The 18282-nt window shown below is 45.6% G+C and overlaps 1 protein-coding gene across 1 annotated transcript in view; it reads right to left on the bottom strand.

The window, feature by feature from the left end:
• Positions 1-18282, bottom strand: part of Ift172 (intraflagellar transport 172) — a 40440-nt gene that overhangs the window by 2338 nt on the left and 19820 nt on the right. The window contains exons 16-42 of the mRNA XM_004627399.2: positions 18017-18184; positions 15006-15142; positions 14668-14775; positions 12613-12697; positions 12006-12098; positions 11131-11208; positions 10648-10896; positions 10400-10478; positions 10066-10186; positions 9646-9790; positions 8592-8681; positions 7974-8071; positions 7708-7843; positions 7512-7628; positions 6972-7114; positions 6284-6377; positions 6090-6154; positions 5717-5897; positions 5383-5492; positions 5134-5263; positions 2395-2493; positions 2114-2223; positions 1931-1994; positions 1640-1726; positions 1263-1379; positions 609-719; positions 344-463 (exon numbers count right to left, since the gene is read on the bottom strand). Of these exons, the coding sequence (XP_004627456.1) occupies positions 344-463; positions 609-719; positions 1263-1379; positions 1640-1726; positions 1931-1994; positions 2114-2223; positions 2395-2493; positions 5134-5263; positions 5383-5492; positions 5717-5897; positions 6090-6154; positions 6284-6377; positions 6972-7114; positions 7512-7628; positions 7708-7843; positions 7974-8071; positions 8592-8681; positions 9646-9790; positions 10066-10186; positions 10400-10478; positions 10648-10896; positions 11131-11208; positions 12006-12098; positions 12613-12697; positions 14668-14775; positions 15006-15142; positions 18017-18184 (3135 nt within the window). The remainder of the gene's footprint in view (positions 1-343; positions 464-608; positions 720-1262; positions 1380-1639; positions 1727-1930; positions 1995-2113; positions 2224-2394; positions 2494-5133; positions 5264-5382; positions 5493-5716; positions 5898-6089; positions 6155-6283; positions 6378-6971; positions 7115-7511; positions 7629-7707; positions 7844-7973; positions 8072-8591; positions 8682-9645; positions 9791-10065; positions 10187-10399; positions 10479-10647; positions 10897-11130; positions 11209-12005; positions 12099-12612; positions 12698-14667; positions 14776-15005; positions 15143-18016; positions 18185-18282) is intronic.

The raw sequence follows: 18282 nt of genomic DNA, 5'->3' as shown, positions 1-18282 counted from the left end.
TTTTTTTTTTTTTGGTGGAACCGGGGATTGAACTCAGGCCCGTGTGCTTGCCAGGGAAGCACTTATTCCACTGAGCCATCTCCCTGGCCCTGATGCTAAGTTTCATGCCAGCCTTGGCTACATAAACCCTTTCTCAAAAAACAAACAAAAAAGATCTAAGAGTTATGGGAAGAAAAGCCATATTAGTAAGGGTTAAATAAAGCTTGATTTAGATGACAAAAAGGGAGAAGGTGCAAGAACCTAAACTCCACAGCCAAGAATTTGGAGTCCTACAAAGTCATGTCTGCAAGTGGAGGGTGTCAGACCTAGCACCCTGCATCTCGCCACTTCCACTTCATCTCACCAACTGCTTCACACTCTGGGCCGCAGAGCGAGTGGCATAGTAATGGGCAACCAGCAGCATCGTCTCGAACTCCTCGTGGGCTGGAGAGTTTGCCTCACTGGACTTCACTAGGTTTTCACACTAGAGGACAAGAACACAGCCTGGCTTAGGATCAGAGTAGGCCAGGGCCATGGATGGACAGGCAGAGAAGCGTGTCTGAGGCCAAGGAGGAGACTGGGGAAGGGACAGGCAGAGAAGCCCTTTACTGGCAAGCCAGCCTCCTCACCAGATTGAAGAACACATCCCTAAGATCTGCCCAGCTGTGGTAGGCCTCGGCACAGTTCGTCCCTGGAGAGCTGACCATGTCAGTGAAGATCCGCTTGTAGATGTTGAAGTTCTGGGGGTACAGGGAAGTAGGTATAGGGGATCTGGCTAAAAGGCTCAAGTAGAAGTGAACGTCAGTGGATGTAGGCTCAGAGGGAGAAGAAACAGGCCGTGTATGTGTGGGTGTCTGTGTGTGTGTGCGCACATGCGCCTGCACATGCACATCAGGGAAGTGACAGAAAGTGATTATTTTATTTTTAAAGGAAAGTACAAACATGACTATTCTAAATGGATGGTACTCTGTGAGTGGGGGAAATGTATGAATGAATGCAGTCATGGCATTAATGACTGATAGTCAGAGAGCTGTGGTTTTCTGGTAGGAAAGCAGTTTGTTCTCTAGAGAAAGCTGTGAAGACCTCTGATAGCTGAGCACAAGTCGTCTCTGGAACACAGGTCCCTAAGTATTAGCATAGACATTTCTTCAAGTGGTAAGCCCTCTGGAGAGGCTGGTGGGTAGGAACTCTGGACTACCAGACAGTTCCTCAAGGAATGGTGGGTTCTAGAGGAAGAGAGAAGAGTTCCCTGGTGGCAACATCTATACCAAGAAGACCGGTACCTGTGGGTTAGCAGGAGCTCCGTGCTGCACATAGAGGGCCAATGCCTGGGCATAGCCACCCTCTCGGATCAGATGAGTAGCATACAAAGCCACATACTTGTGCAGAATCTTGTAGTTCTGTGGGTGGGGAGGCAAAACATGAGACAGGTAGGGATCTGGAAGACCAGGTCATTGGGGGGGAGGGTTCTGACTGGAGGCCATGCATTTGTTTAGGATGCAATAGGCATGGGAGACCCCAATTTCAGAGGATGGGAGACTGAGCCCTCTGATGGGCATCAGAGATCTCTGGGGCTGGGACTGGGTTAAGTCAGCTCTGGAGCAAGTAGGGGAATCAAGGGAGAGTGCACAGAGTACATGGGAATCAGAAAGAGCAGTACCTGCTTAGTAGCTGTTTCAATGCACTTGTCCCACTGGCCCTGCTCCGCATACAGGTCCAAAGCAGCAACCACATCCACACCCACCAGCTACGGATTAATGGAAAAGGTAGCTCAAGAGATGACCCAAGAGGAAGGGGGAGAGAATGTAGTACTACTCTCTGTATTTTGTTTTTAACCCCATTTTGCAGTTTTGTGATACTAGGGATGTCCATCCCCTAAGCAAATGTGCCACTGAACCATACCCCAGCCCTCTCCCTCTGTTCTGCTTTCCAATAACTCCGCAAGTCTCACCGAGTCCACTTTGCCCTGGTTCTTGAGGAAATCCTTATAATGCTGGTCCACGTAGTCTTCATACCTGCAAAGATGTACAGAGATTTCTAGCTTCATGGTTCAGGGATGCCATACCTTCCCCATAAGAACTTTCAATTTTTACAGGAAGACAGACTGATCTGGTGAGAGCAGTCTTAACTTTACCGCGGATCTAACTCCTTAGCCACACGCTTGGCCTTGTTCCATTCTTCACCCTCAATAAATGCATCGATTGCCTCCTTGACAAGGTCCAGGTTCAGGTAGAGCTCTGCAGCCTGCACAGTGGGACACCAAAGTAGAGGCTATCTTTTCCTCCACTGCCTAGTCTCCCTGTGGTAAGATCTCCCCTCTGCCTTCCCACATCACCGCCTCATACACTTCTTGGGTGTGATGTTACCATCTTACCCACCTCAGGGCAATTTTTTCAGTCCCACTACCCTACTTACTGCACTGTGCTTTCCAATTCCAATCAGCTGGGGTCCCACGGCCCGAACTACTTCTAGACTGCGCTGGGGAGGTAGAAACTTGATGGAGAGTTCAGCTGCCTGGGTGGTGAACAGAAGATGGAAAGGAACAGGGAAGACTAGGCTAGAGTTTCTCAGCTGACTCACTGGATACATTCTCTCTGGTGCTCTCCCTCACTTTCCTGGGCAAAGGCTGGCTTGTGGTCCATTGGATCCTTTAGCTGACCAGCAGCAGACCTACTTGTTCTCCTCAGCCTGCTGTAACTTAAGACATTTTGCTGAGGCCAGTGCCTTTGATCATGCCACTCGTAACAAACTGGTTTCTCAAGTTCTTTGTCACAAATAGAATTTTGGTAGCATAGTATACAGAAAGAATTCCTGAAAATAAGGGTCTAGGGCATTGTGCAATAACTTATGCTAGACTTTTATGAGTTTTAGGTTTTTTTGCATACACACTAAGTTTTGAAGATAGTACAAGAAAAAAAAAATGACAAAGGGGATGAGGATATAGCTCAGTGGCACAGTGCCTGTGTGGCAAGCCCAAGGTCATGAGTTCAATTCCCAAAGCCAGAAGAAATAAACAAACAACAACAAAACAATGGCAAGTATCTCAGCTTAATTAGTATGTTAAAATGATAACATTTTAGATGTAATGGGCTAACTGAAATATATTACAATTATTTTTATTTTATTTATTACAATTATTTTCACTTGTTTCTTTGTACTTTTTTAACTAGAAAATTTAAGTTGTATGTGGCATACACAGGTGGAATGCACTGTTTCTAGTGGAAGGTGTTGGTCTAGGAGATTTTGATAGTTCTTTTCAACTCTCAAAACCATCACTCTCTGTGGGGGACTCAGGTCAATAATTCCTAACATTGCCAGTTAAACAGAAGACCCAATGCTATTATGGGCTACTGGACTCTTTTAGAATATTTTGCTGAGTTTACACACCTATAATATTCAATAACGGAACTTAGAAAAAATGGGGTATACCGATGAATGTCCATTTTGTATCTGTGTATTCAAAGTGGTTGGGATAGATATATAGTTGCATCCTCTTAATGAATAGAATGATTTGTTCTAATGGTGTTTGTAAATAGGATCACAAGTCCGCATCTTGTACCACTAAGAAGAATATATGCAGTGTAATATTTGTTGAAACTGTACTTCCAATTTGATTTGAAACTGTCTTATTGCTATCTGTTTATCAATAAAACTTTGAAAAAAAATAAGAGACAAAGAAAAAAAAAACATCACTCTGCAAACCCACATGTTCTATAAAATCACTGTTTCCACTGCAATGCTGACATCCTCACTGGATTTCTTTCCATGATCCATTTTAGCTACAGTCCATGCTAATTCCCCTGCTCCTACACCTGTTCACACTCCCTTTCTTGGCTTGCCAAATGCTTCAATGCTTAAAACACACTCTTCCCAATCCTCTTACTACTCTGAAGAAGATATAGTCATGCACGGACATCAGTAAACAGTGTTCGAAAATAAAGCACTTTAGATATTTAATAAATATTTATTGATCAAAATCTGCTAGAATCTCATGACAAATCAGCCCTTTCTACTTTCTTTGTCCCAACTCCTAGGGGCTTGTCAGTGATGAGCTCAGAGCTCTCAGGCTCAACTTGCAGGGCTGTTACACACTGACACTAGTTTAGAGGGCTAGACAGTCTCACCTCCTCAGGACCCTCAATATCACGGCACTATTTAAGGTGCAGCACGTAAACTACACACATATCCCAAGTGCAAAGGCATTACAGTGTGACTAGGTATATGTGATAGCCAACTTGACCAGATCCACGCTGTTTATTTAGCTGATCACACATCCTTTGGGATATTTCTGTGAGAGTGTTTTTGCATGAGGCTAATATTTAAATTACAAAGCAGTTTGACTTCCCTAATGTCAATGGACTTCAATCAGTTGAATGCCCAAATAGAACAAAAAGGCTGGCCCTTCCAGAACAAAGAATTCTTCCTTCCTGAATGCCTTTGAACTAGAACATTATTTTCCTGTAACACTCTTCCTGGGTCTAAAGCTTCCTGGTCTTCAAGCAGGAACTACCCGTCATCTCTTTGGGGTCTGCAGATGGTGAGACATGTTCACTTCCTTAACTATGTGAGCCAACTGCTTATCTCACACCTGCCTACATGCACACTATATACACAGTGCCCACTGGTTCAGTCTTACTGGCTAATACAATTGGTCTTAGAGTTAGTCAAACACACTAGCCTGACTTAACTTGCTGAAGGTTTATTTTCAGATGGATGGAGGAAAAGCAGCCCATGATTCTGTTATGTCCTCCATCTGGCCATGCTTATGCAGTTGTTCTTTAAGTTCTGAGTCCTTCCTCCTTCCTCACAGCCTTCCTGACCCTTCCAGCCCATAGTGACTTCACCCTTCTCTGAATTAAATTTATACTTTAATCTTTACTCAGACACAATGTTAATCAATTATGCCACATGTTGGTCTAACTTTCCCTAAATTCTGGCTGTCAGGGCTCTGTCTTATATTTACCCCCCCCCTTTTTTTTTTTTTAATATATACTCCCTTTTATAGACTTCATAGATTCTGCCTCTGGCATACAGCAGGCTCTCAATAGATACCTGTGATAGGTATTAAAAATAAAAACACAGAGGATAAAGATGAATATATGAGGAGGCAAGCTCAGCATGTGGAAAAAGAGCCTGGAAGTCTGGTGCCTTCACCTTCATCCAGCACTTCTCTACCAGGTTGCTGCTTCCCGAGTCCCGCACTTTGAGGTAGCAGTCGACTGCTCGGCCATACTCTCCTGCCTGCTCCCACTGCCGAGCCTGTTCCACGAGTCCCTCCACACCCCTGCAGAGATGAGTATATTCATGACTTGAACAAGGAGAGGCAGCATGGTCCACCTGTGTCCCCTGTGTGGTAGTACATGCCCAGCCCTGCCAATGCTGCCAGGACCCCTGGCTTCATACCTGCCTCCTTTCTTGGTAGCTTCCCGCTCATATTCTTCCTGTAGGGCTTCCAGCTGGCCAGGCACATAGTCCTTGCAGATCCTCAGAGCATCACTCCATAGTCCAGCCTCCTGCTCAGATTTCCAGGTGTTAGGAGGGCAGGGAGGCACAGAAGCTTCCCACCATCACAGCGGTTCTGCTGACCTACTGACTCCTGGATCCTTGTGACTCTACTCCTTCCTCTTGCTTGTCCTCTCCCTTTCCCAAGCCATATCAGCACCAAGGTTACGCATGGTGCTCTGGGGCTTCTCATGCCCTCTTACCCTCCCCTCATGGGCTCAAATTCAGTGCCTACCTTATAATAATTGAGGGCCATTCCTGGTCTCTGGGCTCGAAGTAGCAGTCCTTCTGCTTTCTGAAAGTCCTTCTCCTCCAAAGCTCCACGGGCCTGTCCTATAAGCACCTCTGCAACACTGTCAGGGTCATGGGCCTCAGCCACACGCTGAGCTGCCTCCCAATCCTGGTTGTGGACAAACCTGCTCCAGAGGGGGACATATAGGAAACACTTAGTATAGGACTGAGGCTTCAACCATGGAGACAGACAGACATGGGATGGGGCAAGGGAGCCAGATTTATTAATACTAGGTTTGAATAAAGGTGAAGATGACCAGGAAAGATCCCAGGGTTGTGACCTGGAGGGCTGGACAGGGAGCTGAAGGGGAACTCACATGAGGACTGCCTCTTTGGGTTTACCGGCTCTGATGAACTCAGCTTCAGCCTCTTCGAATTTTCCCTGTATGGAGAGAAAGGAAGCCACACAAGATGCCAGCGAGACTGGCATCACAAGCAGAGAAAAATGGGGCTTTGTCACTAGGCAGCAGTGGGCAAGTGATGGAACAGAGGGTCAAAAGCATGTCCATACCTCATCCTCCAGGTACATAGCATATCTGAGATGAATCTCAGGAGTTTTGTGCTTGAGGGCCAGGCGCGCGAGCTCAAAAGCAAATTCAAAGGAGCTGAAATGGGAGTTTTATCTACTTAATACTTACAGAATGTAAAAGAAAACAGAGAAAGGATTGAGAGGATGAAAAAGGGCAGACTGAAAGATAGCAGAAATGACGAAGAAGCACAGGGAGATGTAAAGGAATACAGGCAGGTGGGCCTCTGATTGTTGCAGCCTTGTCACTGAAAAGACAGCAGGAGGGCTCTTGTGCTGCCTCGTGTCCTCCTGAGGCCCAGACACATTAGCAGGAAGCTGGGTCTCCAAAGATGAGCAAGGCTTCTCTAGAGACTGGAGTCTGCCCCTGGTCTTTGTAACATTTGCAAGAGCTCATTCTGAATTTAACAAAATTACTCTTCTACTACCTAGAAGTAACTTATTAGCTTAATGCAGTTCTAGCTTTACAAGTTGTTCTCTCTCTGCCCTCTCCTGAGAACCAAAGAAATACCATAGTCTAAGCCTCTAACAAAAGGGAGCAGAGTTACTAACTTATTCCTGCTACTCCAGCATCTCCTTCCAAGGATCTCTTTTACCCCACTTCTTCATTCTTGCTTCATGTTTTGGAACTAGTTTTCATTCAGGGGCTCATGGAGATGGTATCAGGTCTCACCAGTTTTCAGCAGCGTGGTCAACAGCAGCTTCTAGGAGTCCCAGCTTGTTAAGTAGTCTCACTGCAGCCTCTCCTCCCAGGCTCTTTGCCCAAAGGTAGGCCACATGCTTATGGGCATTAGCTCCTCCATGAGTCTTGGCCACCTAGAAAGGAAAATCATGAACCATAGCAGAGTTGCTCCCTCCTATCTCCACCCTCATGGCCCCAGGTCTGATGACAATCAGGTTCCTGTTCTAAATCAGCAGGGAGGGGACCAAGTTTCAGGGTCTTTTAACTAATGCTGACATACATAAGGAGCAAGAATGGGCTTCAAGAAGTCTGCAAGTTCTTAAAATTATAGATTAAAAGTTTGTTCATATGAATGTAAACATGTTTCTGATAAAATACACTGGTTTTTAGTTAATTTCACTTGATCTTAGCCAAAAGGCCAAGAAGCAATTTTAGTTACATTTCAAAGATGGTCTGACAAGTTTAGAATTAGTCATATGACAATAGGAAAGAAGGACAGCTATAATCCCAGGGTGGCCTTGGATTTCTTACCCGGTAGGCCTCTTCCCAAAGTCCACTGGACCGGTACATGTTTACTGTCGCCTTCCACTCCTGGGCCTCAAGGTAGTGATACTCTGCCTCCTGCAGTCGGCCTTCAGCCTCCAGCTCCTGCAGGAGGGTTCAGGATGGAGATGGGAAGAGGAAGCTTGGTGGGAGAGGGGCTGGGCATGGCTAGGAGGGGGCTCACCTTGCCCAGGTGGAGGTGTGTGTCACTAAGGAGATCTGGGCGGTGTTTTCCTACCAGGCGGATCATGTCATCATATAATTTGTGCTTTTTGAACATGGTGATGGCAAGATCAGGCTCTTCTACTGTCACGTACAGCCTGGGGATGGGAGAGACACACTTGGGGCCTCCTACAGCTAGAGCCCTACTGCCACAGCCTCTGGGCAGAGGGTATGCATCTTCAGACTGCATGCTGTTGCCCAGCTCTGATGCTCCAGGCCACCGCTCACCTTTCAGCCTCACGGTACTTTCCCTGCTTCTCCATTTCCTGGGCCTGAGTGATATACAGCACTGACACATCCTCTGGTCGCATGCATTTCATCGCCAGCTGTACAAACAAGGGAGGTACCAATGCCCACAGGAGGCAGGGCAACAGGGGAACCTTTCTGTCTAGGAATTGCAGATCATCAGAAATCGCAGGTTGCTAGTCAGATACTAGTCAGATCAGCGAATTACAAGTCTATAAAGAGCAGAGACAGATGACACTCTGCTAAGATAGTTGGGAATGTGAGGCCTTGCACTCTGGGCATGCCCTCCCATGGCCATATTCCTACTGTATTCACTAAGCTCAGGAGTGTAGTGGTGAGAACAAAGTCATCAAGTAACCAGAAGCTTGAAATAGCAGTTCAGACTGCTCAGCCCCCAGATCCATCTGTCCTCTTCAGATTTAAAGGCTCAGAGACAGGTGCCCATCTTCATCTCATCTTTCCCTGTGGTAAGGCATGTTATCCAGGCTATATATATATTTTGGTACTTTCTCAGCTTCTGGAGACGTTAGTGAGGGAGGGATGTCACAGAGCAAGGAATAAGGCAGAGTTCTCCCAGCAAGGACTCCATCCATTTGCTACCTTGTGGGCTTTCTCCCAGTGGCCGGCCTGGGTGTACATGTCTATAGCATCTTTGGTCCGGTCTCCCTTAATGTAGAGCTCCTCAGCAATCTGGAGTGGATGAGAGGATGACACCAAGGGTCAGAGCAACAGAATTAAAGCAGCTTGCAGGAAAAAGGAACAAACTCCAGCTGGGATGGCAGAGAGCCTGAGAAGCAACCTTAAATAACAGAGAAGAGATTGGTACTGGGGAATAGTACCTGCAACTGTTTATTAAGAAAAAAAAAAAAAGATCAGGGCTGGGGAGATAGCTCAGTGGCATAAGCACCTGCTTGGCAAGCGCAAGGTCCTGAGTTCAATTCTGATTACCAAGAAAAGAAAAGATCAAAGCAGCATCAAAGCAACATGAGGAGAATATGATGGAATTTTTAAGGCCCTCACATTTCTGCAGTACAAGGCAATTCTGCACTGTGGTTATGATAGAGTTGTTCATGAAGAATCACTGGGGCAGGCCCAGTGAGATAGCTCAGCAGACTAAGCACCTGTGTAGTAAGTGTAGGGACCAGGTTTCGATCCCTATACCACATGCCATGCCATGCCAGGCCCACCCCCAGGTGTGCTGAGCCGGTCACTGAAACTGGGCATGGTGGTGCACGCCTGTAATCCTAGTGCTAGGGAAGCTGAAAACAGGAGGATCCCTATAAGTCCAAGCTGGGTAGTGAGACTGTACCAAATACACTAAAAAAAAAGAAAAGAAAAAGAAAAAGAAAAAGAAAAAGAAAAAGAAAGAAAGAAAGAAAGAAAGAAAGGGAAAAAAAAAGAAGAAAAAGAATCACTGGGGCTGGTACAAGAAGACGGCTAGAGATGACTCTGCATTCTAGGGTAAGGGGTGTCTGTGTCATCATGCTGGAATAAAACCAGGAAAATAAACGCTTTCTTCTTATTCACAGTGGAAATGCTGTTTGGGCTGGGGCAAGACAGATTTGGCTAGCCGGCTTCGTTTCCTGTTGTGGTGCTCTCCTCAAACCCTGTACCACATTTTTTGCCTCCATTGCACAAAGGACTTCTTCCTCACCTCATATTCCTGCAGAGATGCATAGTGCTGGGCCACTTGAGGATAGTATTTGGATGCAATGTTCCGATCCTGTAGATCTAATATATAAATTGCCTTCTTCCACTGGCGGGCACCCAGGGCAGCCTCAATTGCCTTAATGGAGCACCTGGCAGTGTTGGGAAAGACATAAATACGCATGAAGAAGGAAGATCACTGAAAGAAACTCCTTATCCACATTCCACTTTAATTTTAATTTTTTTTTTCCATGCTGGGAATTAAACCTAGGGCTTCATGTGTGCTAGGCAAACACTCTACCATAGAGCTACAGACCTGGGCCTGTACCCAACCTGGAGGTCTTTTCTTTTAGACTGTGTTGTCTTTCCTTGCCCACCACCTCTTAACTTCTCTTTCAAGTCTCCAGTTGTTCCCGTGCCACCATACCTGGCTTCGATGTAATGATTAATGGCGGCATCGAGCTGCTTCTGCTGCACCAAGTGGTCCCCCCAGGCCTCCTCTAGTCTCACCACTTCCATGGGGAAGGCCAGTCGAGCCAGCTCTACAGCTGCCAGGGAGAGAAAAGGTACTTGGCTCAGAATTCCAGACACGGGACTCAGGACAATACAGCTGGGAAATGAAGCATGGATACTAGGTGAGAAGTGGAAGAATGGCAGAGACCTAAGGCCAGTCAACTGGAATAGATGCCCCAAAAGAGATGCCACCGACTGGGTGCACAAAAGTGTATGATAGTAGAGGACAGCTTGTGGGTGTCTAGTACCTTTCATGAATGCGTTGCCTTTACAGTAGCACTCAAGGGCCCGCTGTGGATTTCTAATCTTCTCAAAGAGGTCACCTGCCTGTTAACACGTATATACAATGAAACTGCTACAACACAAGGAATGAAGAATCAGCTCCAAAAAGAAGGAATGACAACAGTCAGGGAGCCCTATGCACCCAGGATTCCACTAAATGGGAGAGGGGAACAGAGCCCTGGAGATAAGGTTGGGAACAGCAAGTCATCCATACCCTTTCATGGAGTTCCCCCTTGATGAGAGCTGTGGTGATCCGCTCTACCAGCTCTGTGTTGGCCAGCAGCTCCTCTCGGGTCAGCACCAGCCGAGCCGCTTTGGCGGGGAGCCCAGCTTTGAGGTACAGGCTGATGGCTGCCAACCCATCCCCTTGGCTCTCCTGAAGTTCACCTGCTCGCTCCTCTTGCTGTGTATCCATCAGCCACTGGTAGTAATCCCGGCGCAGCTTCTCCAGGGCTGGGTGTCCCTGGCCAGGCACACAGGAGATCAGGCATCACATCTATCCTTCCTGTCCTACTTTCCATGCTCCTCTGGTCTCTCTGGAGCAGTAAAAATCCTTCCAGGCCACAAAACCTTAACTCCTTATCCTCTCAGATCCCAACCTATCCCTATCCTGATTCCAATAGCTTCCTAACAAAAGCAGTTTTCTGAAATTGGTGGAACCAGACTCTGAACATTGTGAAGAAGACAGACCCTGTACCTTGGCCTCAGCCACAGCAATACACTCATCCCAGCGGTGTAGTTCTTGGTACATGTTCATAGCCTCCTCAACAGCATTCTAGGGAAATCAGACAGAAGAAAGGAAGATACGAGGATCAAAAATCACCTCGTCCTATTCCCTCAGGCTTCAATGCCAGGCTATCAGGACTGAGTACCTCACCCCTCACCCTTTAACTACTCCACAGATAGATCTTCCAATGTCTGTTTCTGGAACTGGCTCTTTGGTGGCACTGGGGATCAAACCTAGGGCCTTATGCATGACAAGCACATGCTATGCCACACAGTCACAACTCCAGGCCCACAGGTGGATTTACATGAAAGCTAAAAGGGCCTGGGGCACAGGTCCTTCCAAGGCCAATTTTTCTTAAAGAGGGCTCTTCAAGCTGAATAAATTTTGGGACCCACAAAATCTGGAAGGATTCTGTGTACAAGAATTATAAAAACAAGGGTCTAGAATGGTGGTGCACATTTGTAATCCTACCACTTAGGAGGCTGAGGCAGGAGGACTGCTATGAGTTCAAGGCCAGCCCGGGCTATAGTGAGTTCAATGTCAGTCTGAACTATATATTAGACCCTATCCCCAAAATAAAATAAAACACAAAACAAAACACAGAAAGAAGTTAATAAAGGATCAATATGAGTCTAAGCTGGGTAGTGAGACCCTGAGATTTTTAAGGACAAAGGACAAAGGAGGAATTTTATCTAGATAAAGCCTAACACAAGAGGAGGCAATCAAGGAAGGAGTTAAATCAACTCCCTAAACCTTTTTAGAAGCTCTCCCTTAAACTTTGGAGTTTTCTTCCCCATTTCCCCTCAGATCCTTTACTTTGTTGTGTCCCTCTTTTTTCCTCTTACCTGTTCCAAGAAGATCATTTCAGCCAGTTTGTAGTTCTTCTCCAGCATAGCTAGACGTGCTCGGACCTGATAGAAGTCTGTTCCTTCTCCACCCTGCAGGAACAAATGAGGTTCTGCTCTGTGTGGCTGAGAGAGGACGACCAGGAGTACAGAGACAGCTGACAGACTGGAAACACTAAACACCTTTAAGGGGGCTAGGGGCCTCACATTTCACAAACAATTCCAAAATGGTCCAACTTGAGGGTACAGGAGGGATGGGCAGGGTAGAAGAAACTAGGGATGCTGGAAAACTAAGAATTAGGGAGCTGAATACTGAATACTAAGAGAAAAAGAATAAGATGTATTGTGCACCTTACCAATTCCCCCCATGAATGTAAATGCTGCACACTGCAAACATGCACTAATACAGATATTTTTATTCTTTAAAAAATAGTAAGAAAAAATTCCAGCACTTGGGAGCCTGAGGAAGAAGAATTGCTGTGAATCTGAGGCCAGCCTGCGCTACATAGTGAGTTCAAGGCCAGCTTGAACTGTATAGTGAGACCCTGTCTCACAAAACAAACCACTAAGAAGCTTGGAAGACTGAATGAATCAAGATGATACTTGCATATTCCCAGGACACACGATCTGCAATCTCATTCGTCTCATGCAGGAATCGAGCTTTTGCCACATGGCCCAAAGCAGAAAAGCACCTACAGTGTGGAGGCAATGATGTCAAAAGTAACATTACTGCACGCACATCGTTAAGTCACTGATTCAGCAAACACATATTGTGTATCTGTGACATGCCAGGCACTGCTCTCATCATTGGAGGCCCAAAAGAAAATAAAGCAGATGCAGGTCTTGCTCTCAGCGAGCTTCTATACCAGTGGAGACAAACTGATGGCAAACAAATTAATAAAGGTAACTTGAGAGAACCACAAGTAAAATACATGAGGTGATTCTGTCCTCAGTATCTGAGGGATCCATTTAAGGTGGAGTTAGAGACAGCATCTGTGAGGATCCAGTGTTTGAGCTGAGGCCTGACTTCAACGAAGAGCCAGTGGTAAGGAGGTACAGAAAAGCCATTCCTGGAGAGGCTCAGGTCAAGACCCATAGCAAGAATAAGCCTGGTGAGCTCAAAGAGCCACAAGGAGACTCATGTGGCAGGTGGGCAACTGGCATAGAAAGGAGGCAGAGGAAGCAGGCCACACCAAGGAGTCTGCATTTTTTACTAAGTACAACAGTAAGCTACTAGGTCTGAGCATAAACATGACTCAATCCAGGTTTCTAAAAAATGACCTCATTTGCTGTGGAATGGACAGTAGATGTGCAGGACTGCTAACAAGGCTGGGGACATAGCTCAGTGGTAGAGCACTTGCCTAGCATGTGCAAGGCTTTGGGTTCCATGCCCAACAACATAAAAACACACAAACAAGACTGGTAACAGTGAAACTAATTAAGAGGCTTCACAACAGTGCATGTAGGAGATGGTGGGGTTGGAAGGTATGAGATGTGGGATATGTTTAGAAGACTGAGTCCCAGGGACTTGCCGTGAGGGGTACGGGAAAAGAGCTCAAGGATATTCCTACTCAAACAACAGCAGCTCATACTCAGCACTTAAAACCATACCCTCTTTGCCCAGATTCTCTAACTTGTTCTTTTTTTTTTTCTCTAACTTGTTCTTCACTACCATTACCATCCATTGCCTTTTTCCTTTAGCATGTTATGAGGTAAATACCATTATCATCAGCATTATATGTGGAAAAACTGACACCCAGGATTTTTTTTTTTTTTTTTTTTTTTGTGGTACTGGCATTTGAACTCAGGGCCTTGTGCATGCTAGGCAAACACTCTACCACCGAGCTACATTCCCAGCCTGACACCCAGGCTTGGAAAGCGCTCTAACCCCTCATAAAGTTATCCAAGTTTATGAGGGGAACTAAGGTTTGAACTTAAGGAGTCTGGAATCCTGGCTGGAGAGATAGTACAGTGGTCTAAGTGCTTGCTTGGCAAATGCAAGGATCGGGGTTTGATCCCCAGCACATTAGGCCATGCCAACCCCAGAATCCTGAGCACATGGTGTGGGCCACTGAAACTGCGTGTGGTGGTACACGCTTGTAACCCCAACACTGGTGAGGCTGAAACAGGATCACTACAAGTCTGAGCTGTATAAGGAGACCCTATACTAAATAAAGATTTTTTCAAAAATTAAAAAAAAAAAAAAAAGGAGTCTGGAATACTAACTTTGTCCTATAAACTCTACTCTTGCACACCAGAAAAGAGTCACTGGAATTTTTTTTTTTGTCTTTTTGAGACAGGGTCTTGCTATGTAGTTCAGGCTGGCCTTAAGCTCACTTTGTAATCCAGGCTGGTCTCAAACTCACAGGGATCCTTCTGCCTCTGCCTCCCAAATGCTGTGATCACAGGTGTGAGCCACCATACCTAGCTAGGTTAAAAACTCTTAAGAGGTACTTAGCTGCAATAAAGGAAAGCAAAAATAATAAAAGACCCATCACCTGGGATGGAGGCCTTTGAGGCGAAGAGTCCATGAGGGCTCTCATACTCGTTGTTGTGGAAGGGAAGCAGTGGAAAAACACTGGGCGGGAGCAGCCCACATGTGACACAGTCATGGGGCCAGCCCTGCTACGGCCAGGAGCTCAGCTCTGCACATCCGCCTCACCTCTCGGCAATGTGGAGCTGCTTTGCCTCCAGTGCCAGTTTGCTCAAGGTTTTCCACATTGCCTCTGTTTCGGGGGTCATCTCTAGGGTCTCCAAGAAGGCTGTTGCTCTGGAGAGGGAAGAAAGCACAGCATGGGATGAGGGCAGGATCCAGAAGTCTCAGATGAATCTGTACTGGGGCAAGGCACGGGAGGGGCTGGTCAATGATTTGCCCACTTTGTTTAGTCACCTCCCTAGAGCACTAGTCTCTGATTAGATAGGGCCAGTTTTACAGCCGCTCCAACCGCCCCTCTCAGCCACAGCCTCTCCCACCACCACACTGGTTAGCAGCAGCCTCACCGGGTGTAGTTGCCGTCATCAATGGCTGTTCCAAACTCAATAAGGCCCTCATCCAGTGTGTAGGCAACGGTGGTCACACCTTCTGTCACCATCACCTCGGTCTTTCCCCCGTCCCGCTCCAGACCTATGATGTCACCCTGTAACAGTTTATTACCCACCCCACCCCAAGTCCAGGTTAGTGCTTGCACTGAGTCAGCTGCAAAGCACATTCCGCCTCACCCACTTGCAGTGCTCACACTGAGGGAAGTAGAGCGGCCCATGCTGTCCTGACATTTTCATTTTTCTAAAGTAGACAAATGCATCTTATCTATGGTAATATTCTTAGGTTAAGGTGAAAGTGCATTTGTGATGGCATGGGTGCCTGAAGTATATTGATAAAGTGTGGCATCTACTTCTTCCAGCAGTACCACAAACTGGGTATTTTAAAGTGTTCTCCTGTTAGAAACAACTTAAACCTGAGCTGAGCTTGCTTGAAGAGTCACTACAAGTGTTCCCTACCCATCCCTCTCAGAAAAAGATCAGACAGAAAGTAAAAGGTCAGGAAGCTATATCCGCGCCTGAAACATGGCAATGAGCAAGTGGGAAAGGTACAGCTGCTCGGAAGGCAACAGTACGGAAGAAACCTTGAGCCCCTCTGCAGGATAGGGAGGCCGAGTCTGAGGATCTCTAAGCAAACCTGAGGTCCATTTTTCAGACAAGGGACTAAAAGCAAGTGGCACAGATCATTAACATGAGCATTTGTGGTAGAAAATATGTCTGTTTTACATTTTCACAATTCCAAAATATTACATTCAAAATAACGTGACCTTACAATAACAACAAAACAAACATTTAAGGAAAAAGTAAATGGTTAACCATAAAAAGTTTTAGACCTTCAAGAATTTCAGAATTAAGAATAATTTATGAATGATGCACTAGAATTTTAAAAGAATCACTATGGAATATAAAATAATTATGTATGAAATATTTAAAGATTAAAAAAAAGACCTAAAAGATGAAATGGAAGGGCTAGGAGTGTAGCTCAGTGGTAGAGTGTATGCCTAGCATCTGCAGTAGCCTGGGTTTGACCCCTAGCACTGCCCTCTACACAGTGTGTATCTATAAATACACACAGACAGCTGGCAAGGTGGCATGTGTCTGTAGTCCTCGCTACTTGAGAGGGAAAAGTGGGAGGATGAGTGGAGCCCAGGAGTTGAGGCTGGCCTGGGCAACACAGATGAAATCTGAGAGACAGAGACACACACAGAGAAAGACAGCTAGATTTGTATCTACAGACAACGTGATAAAACTTCAAAACATCTGAGAGCTGGGTGTGCTGTTCCAGAACTCTGGAGGTTGCAGGAGAAGAACCTCAAAGAGTTCAAGGCCAGCTTGGGCTATATACTGAGACCATTTCAAAAAACAACAGGCAAACAAACAAATAAATAAAAAATTTTAAAAACCTAAGAAAAATAGATTTCTTTTAAGCAATCAAAGAAAAAAGAAAGATCAAAGGCTGCTGCTAAATTTCTCAGAAAACAGTGGAAGTCTATTACTGGGATAACATATACAAAAGGTTGAAAAACTTTACTGTCAATTTAGAATTGGGTATTTCCAAGTATTTTTTAGAACAAAACCTAAATAAAAATATTCACAGATAATTAAAAACAGAGGTTGGGCTGGGGAGATAGCTCAGTAGAATAAGTGTCTGCCTGGCAAGTGCAGGGTCCCGAGTTCAATCCCCAGTACCACAAAAACAAAACAACAACAACAACAACAAAAACCGGAGCTTATCATTTGCCACTAAAGAGACCTTTTTTCCCTGTGTGGTACTAAGGATTGAACCCAGAACTTCTTCCCTGCTAAGCAACTGCTGTACCACTGAGCTACATTTCCCAGCCCTTTATTGTTTTTGAGACAGTCTTGCTACGTTACCCAGATTGGCCTCAGACTTATGATCCTGCTGTGTCTGCGCCCAAGTAGCTGAGATTGCAAGCATGTGCCACTGGGCCCAGATGGAGAGACTTTCAATAAATAAATTTCCAAACGTTATTCTTCAAATCAAAGAAATAATTCCAGAGACGAGACTGGCATTGGAAAAAGAAATGGTGGAAAAAAAACAAACAACCAGGTACCATGATGTAAGTCTAAATTATATCTATATAAAATAATAATGTTTAACTTGGGGAGTTAAGAAGGTTAGCTCTGTTGGGAGGCTGAGGCAGAAAGACTACCCTGAGTTTGAGGCCAGCACGGGCTACACAGTGAATTCAAGACCAGCCTGAACTACACAGCAAGACCCTGTCTCAAACAATCAAAAATTAAATAAAATGCTATACAAAGATGGCAACAGGGGTTAAGCAGTGTTTAAGGTCTTAGTATTGTTTTCTGGGAAGACAGAATAAAATGCTGGTTTCCTTTAAACCTTAAGTACCCATTAAACTTCCTAGGGTAACCTCCACAGAGATGGGATGTGTACTATAACCTTTAAACCAAAAAAAGTGGGCAAGAAAAAAAAAAAGAGACAAGAAAACACAGCAGGACTGGAGGTATAGCTCAGTGGAAGAGTACTTGCCTAGCAAGAAATGAAACCCTGAGTTCAAGTTCCAGCACCACACACATGCACACACTCACATGCACACAAACACAGAGGCATCATGTCTATCCACACCCACACCCATCACTGGCCTAACACAGAGGTCCACATCTCTTCTCTGCTCTCATAGACTCCTCCCATATTTTAGAAGATTACCGCCAGTATCTGTCTTCTAGGCCACAGAGAACACTGTATTACGACTTGGTGAAGTCCCAGGGCTACTGCAATGGAGACCCATACTCGGTGGTCTAACTCAACGAGGAATCTGAACAGGAATACTGTTGAGGCCACTCTCCCACAGGGAAGCAGGTAAGGCTTTACATGCCAACTACATCACAAATATGGTGGGGCAGAGAAAACCACACAAACTTCTGTCCTCTTCAGGCTCAAATTCACTAGCCTGAGCCATGTTTGAGGTCCCCTGATGTCAACATACCCTGATGGAGAACATGGTGACCCTCTCAGGTGCCTCAATATTGTACCACACACACAAGTTGTTTCGGTTCTGAGCTACCAGGACATCACTCCCAGGTACCCACTGCACGTAGGAGCAGAAGTTGAGGATCATTGTCTTAGAGCAGCTTTCGATGTCGTACAGATGCAACTGAGGGAGGAGGAGGCACACAGGACAATTAGAGGGAATAAGAGTGTCTTCTTCTTTTTTTTTTTTTTAACATTTATTTATTTATTTATTTATTTATT

The sequence above is a fragment of the Octodon degus genome, unplaced genomic scaffold (assembly GCF_000260255.1).
Source record: "Octodon degus isolate 3935 unplaced genomic scaffold, OctDeg1.0 scaffold00019, whole genome shotgun sequence".
Taxonomy (NCBI): Eukaryota; Metazoa; Chordata; class Mammalia; order Rodentia; family Octodontidae; genus Octodon; species Octodon degus.
This window is presented reverse-complemented; position numbering and strand designations above follow the sequence as displayed.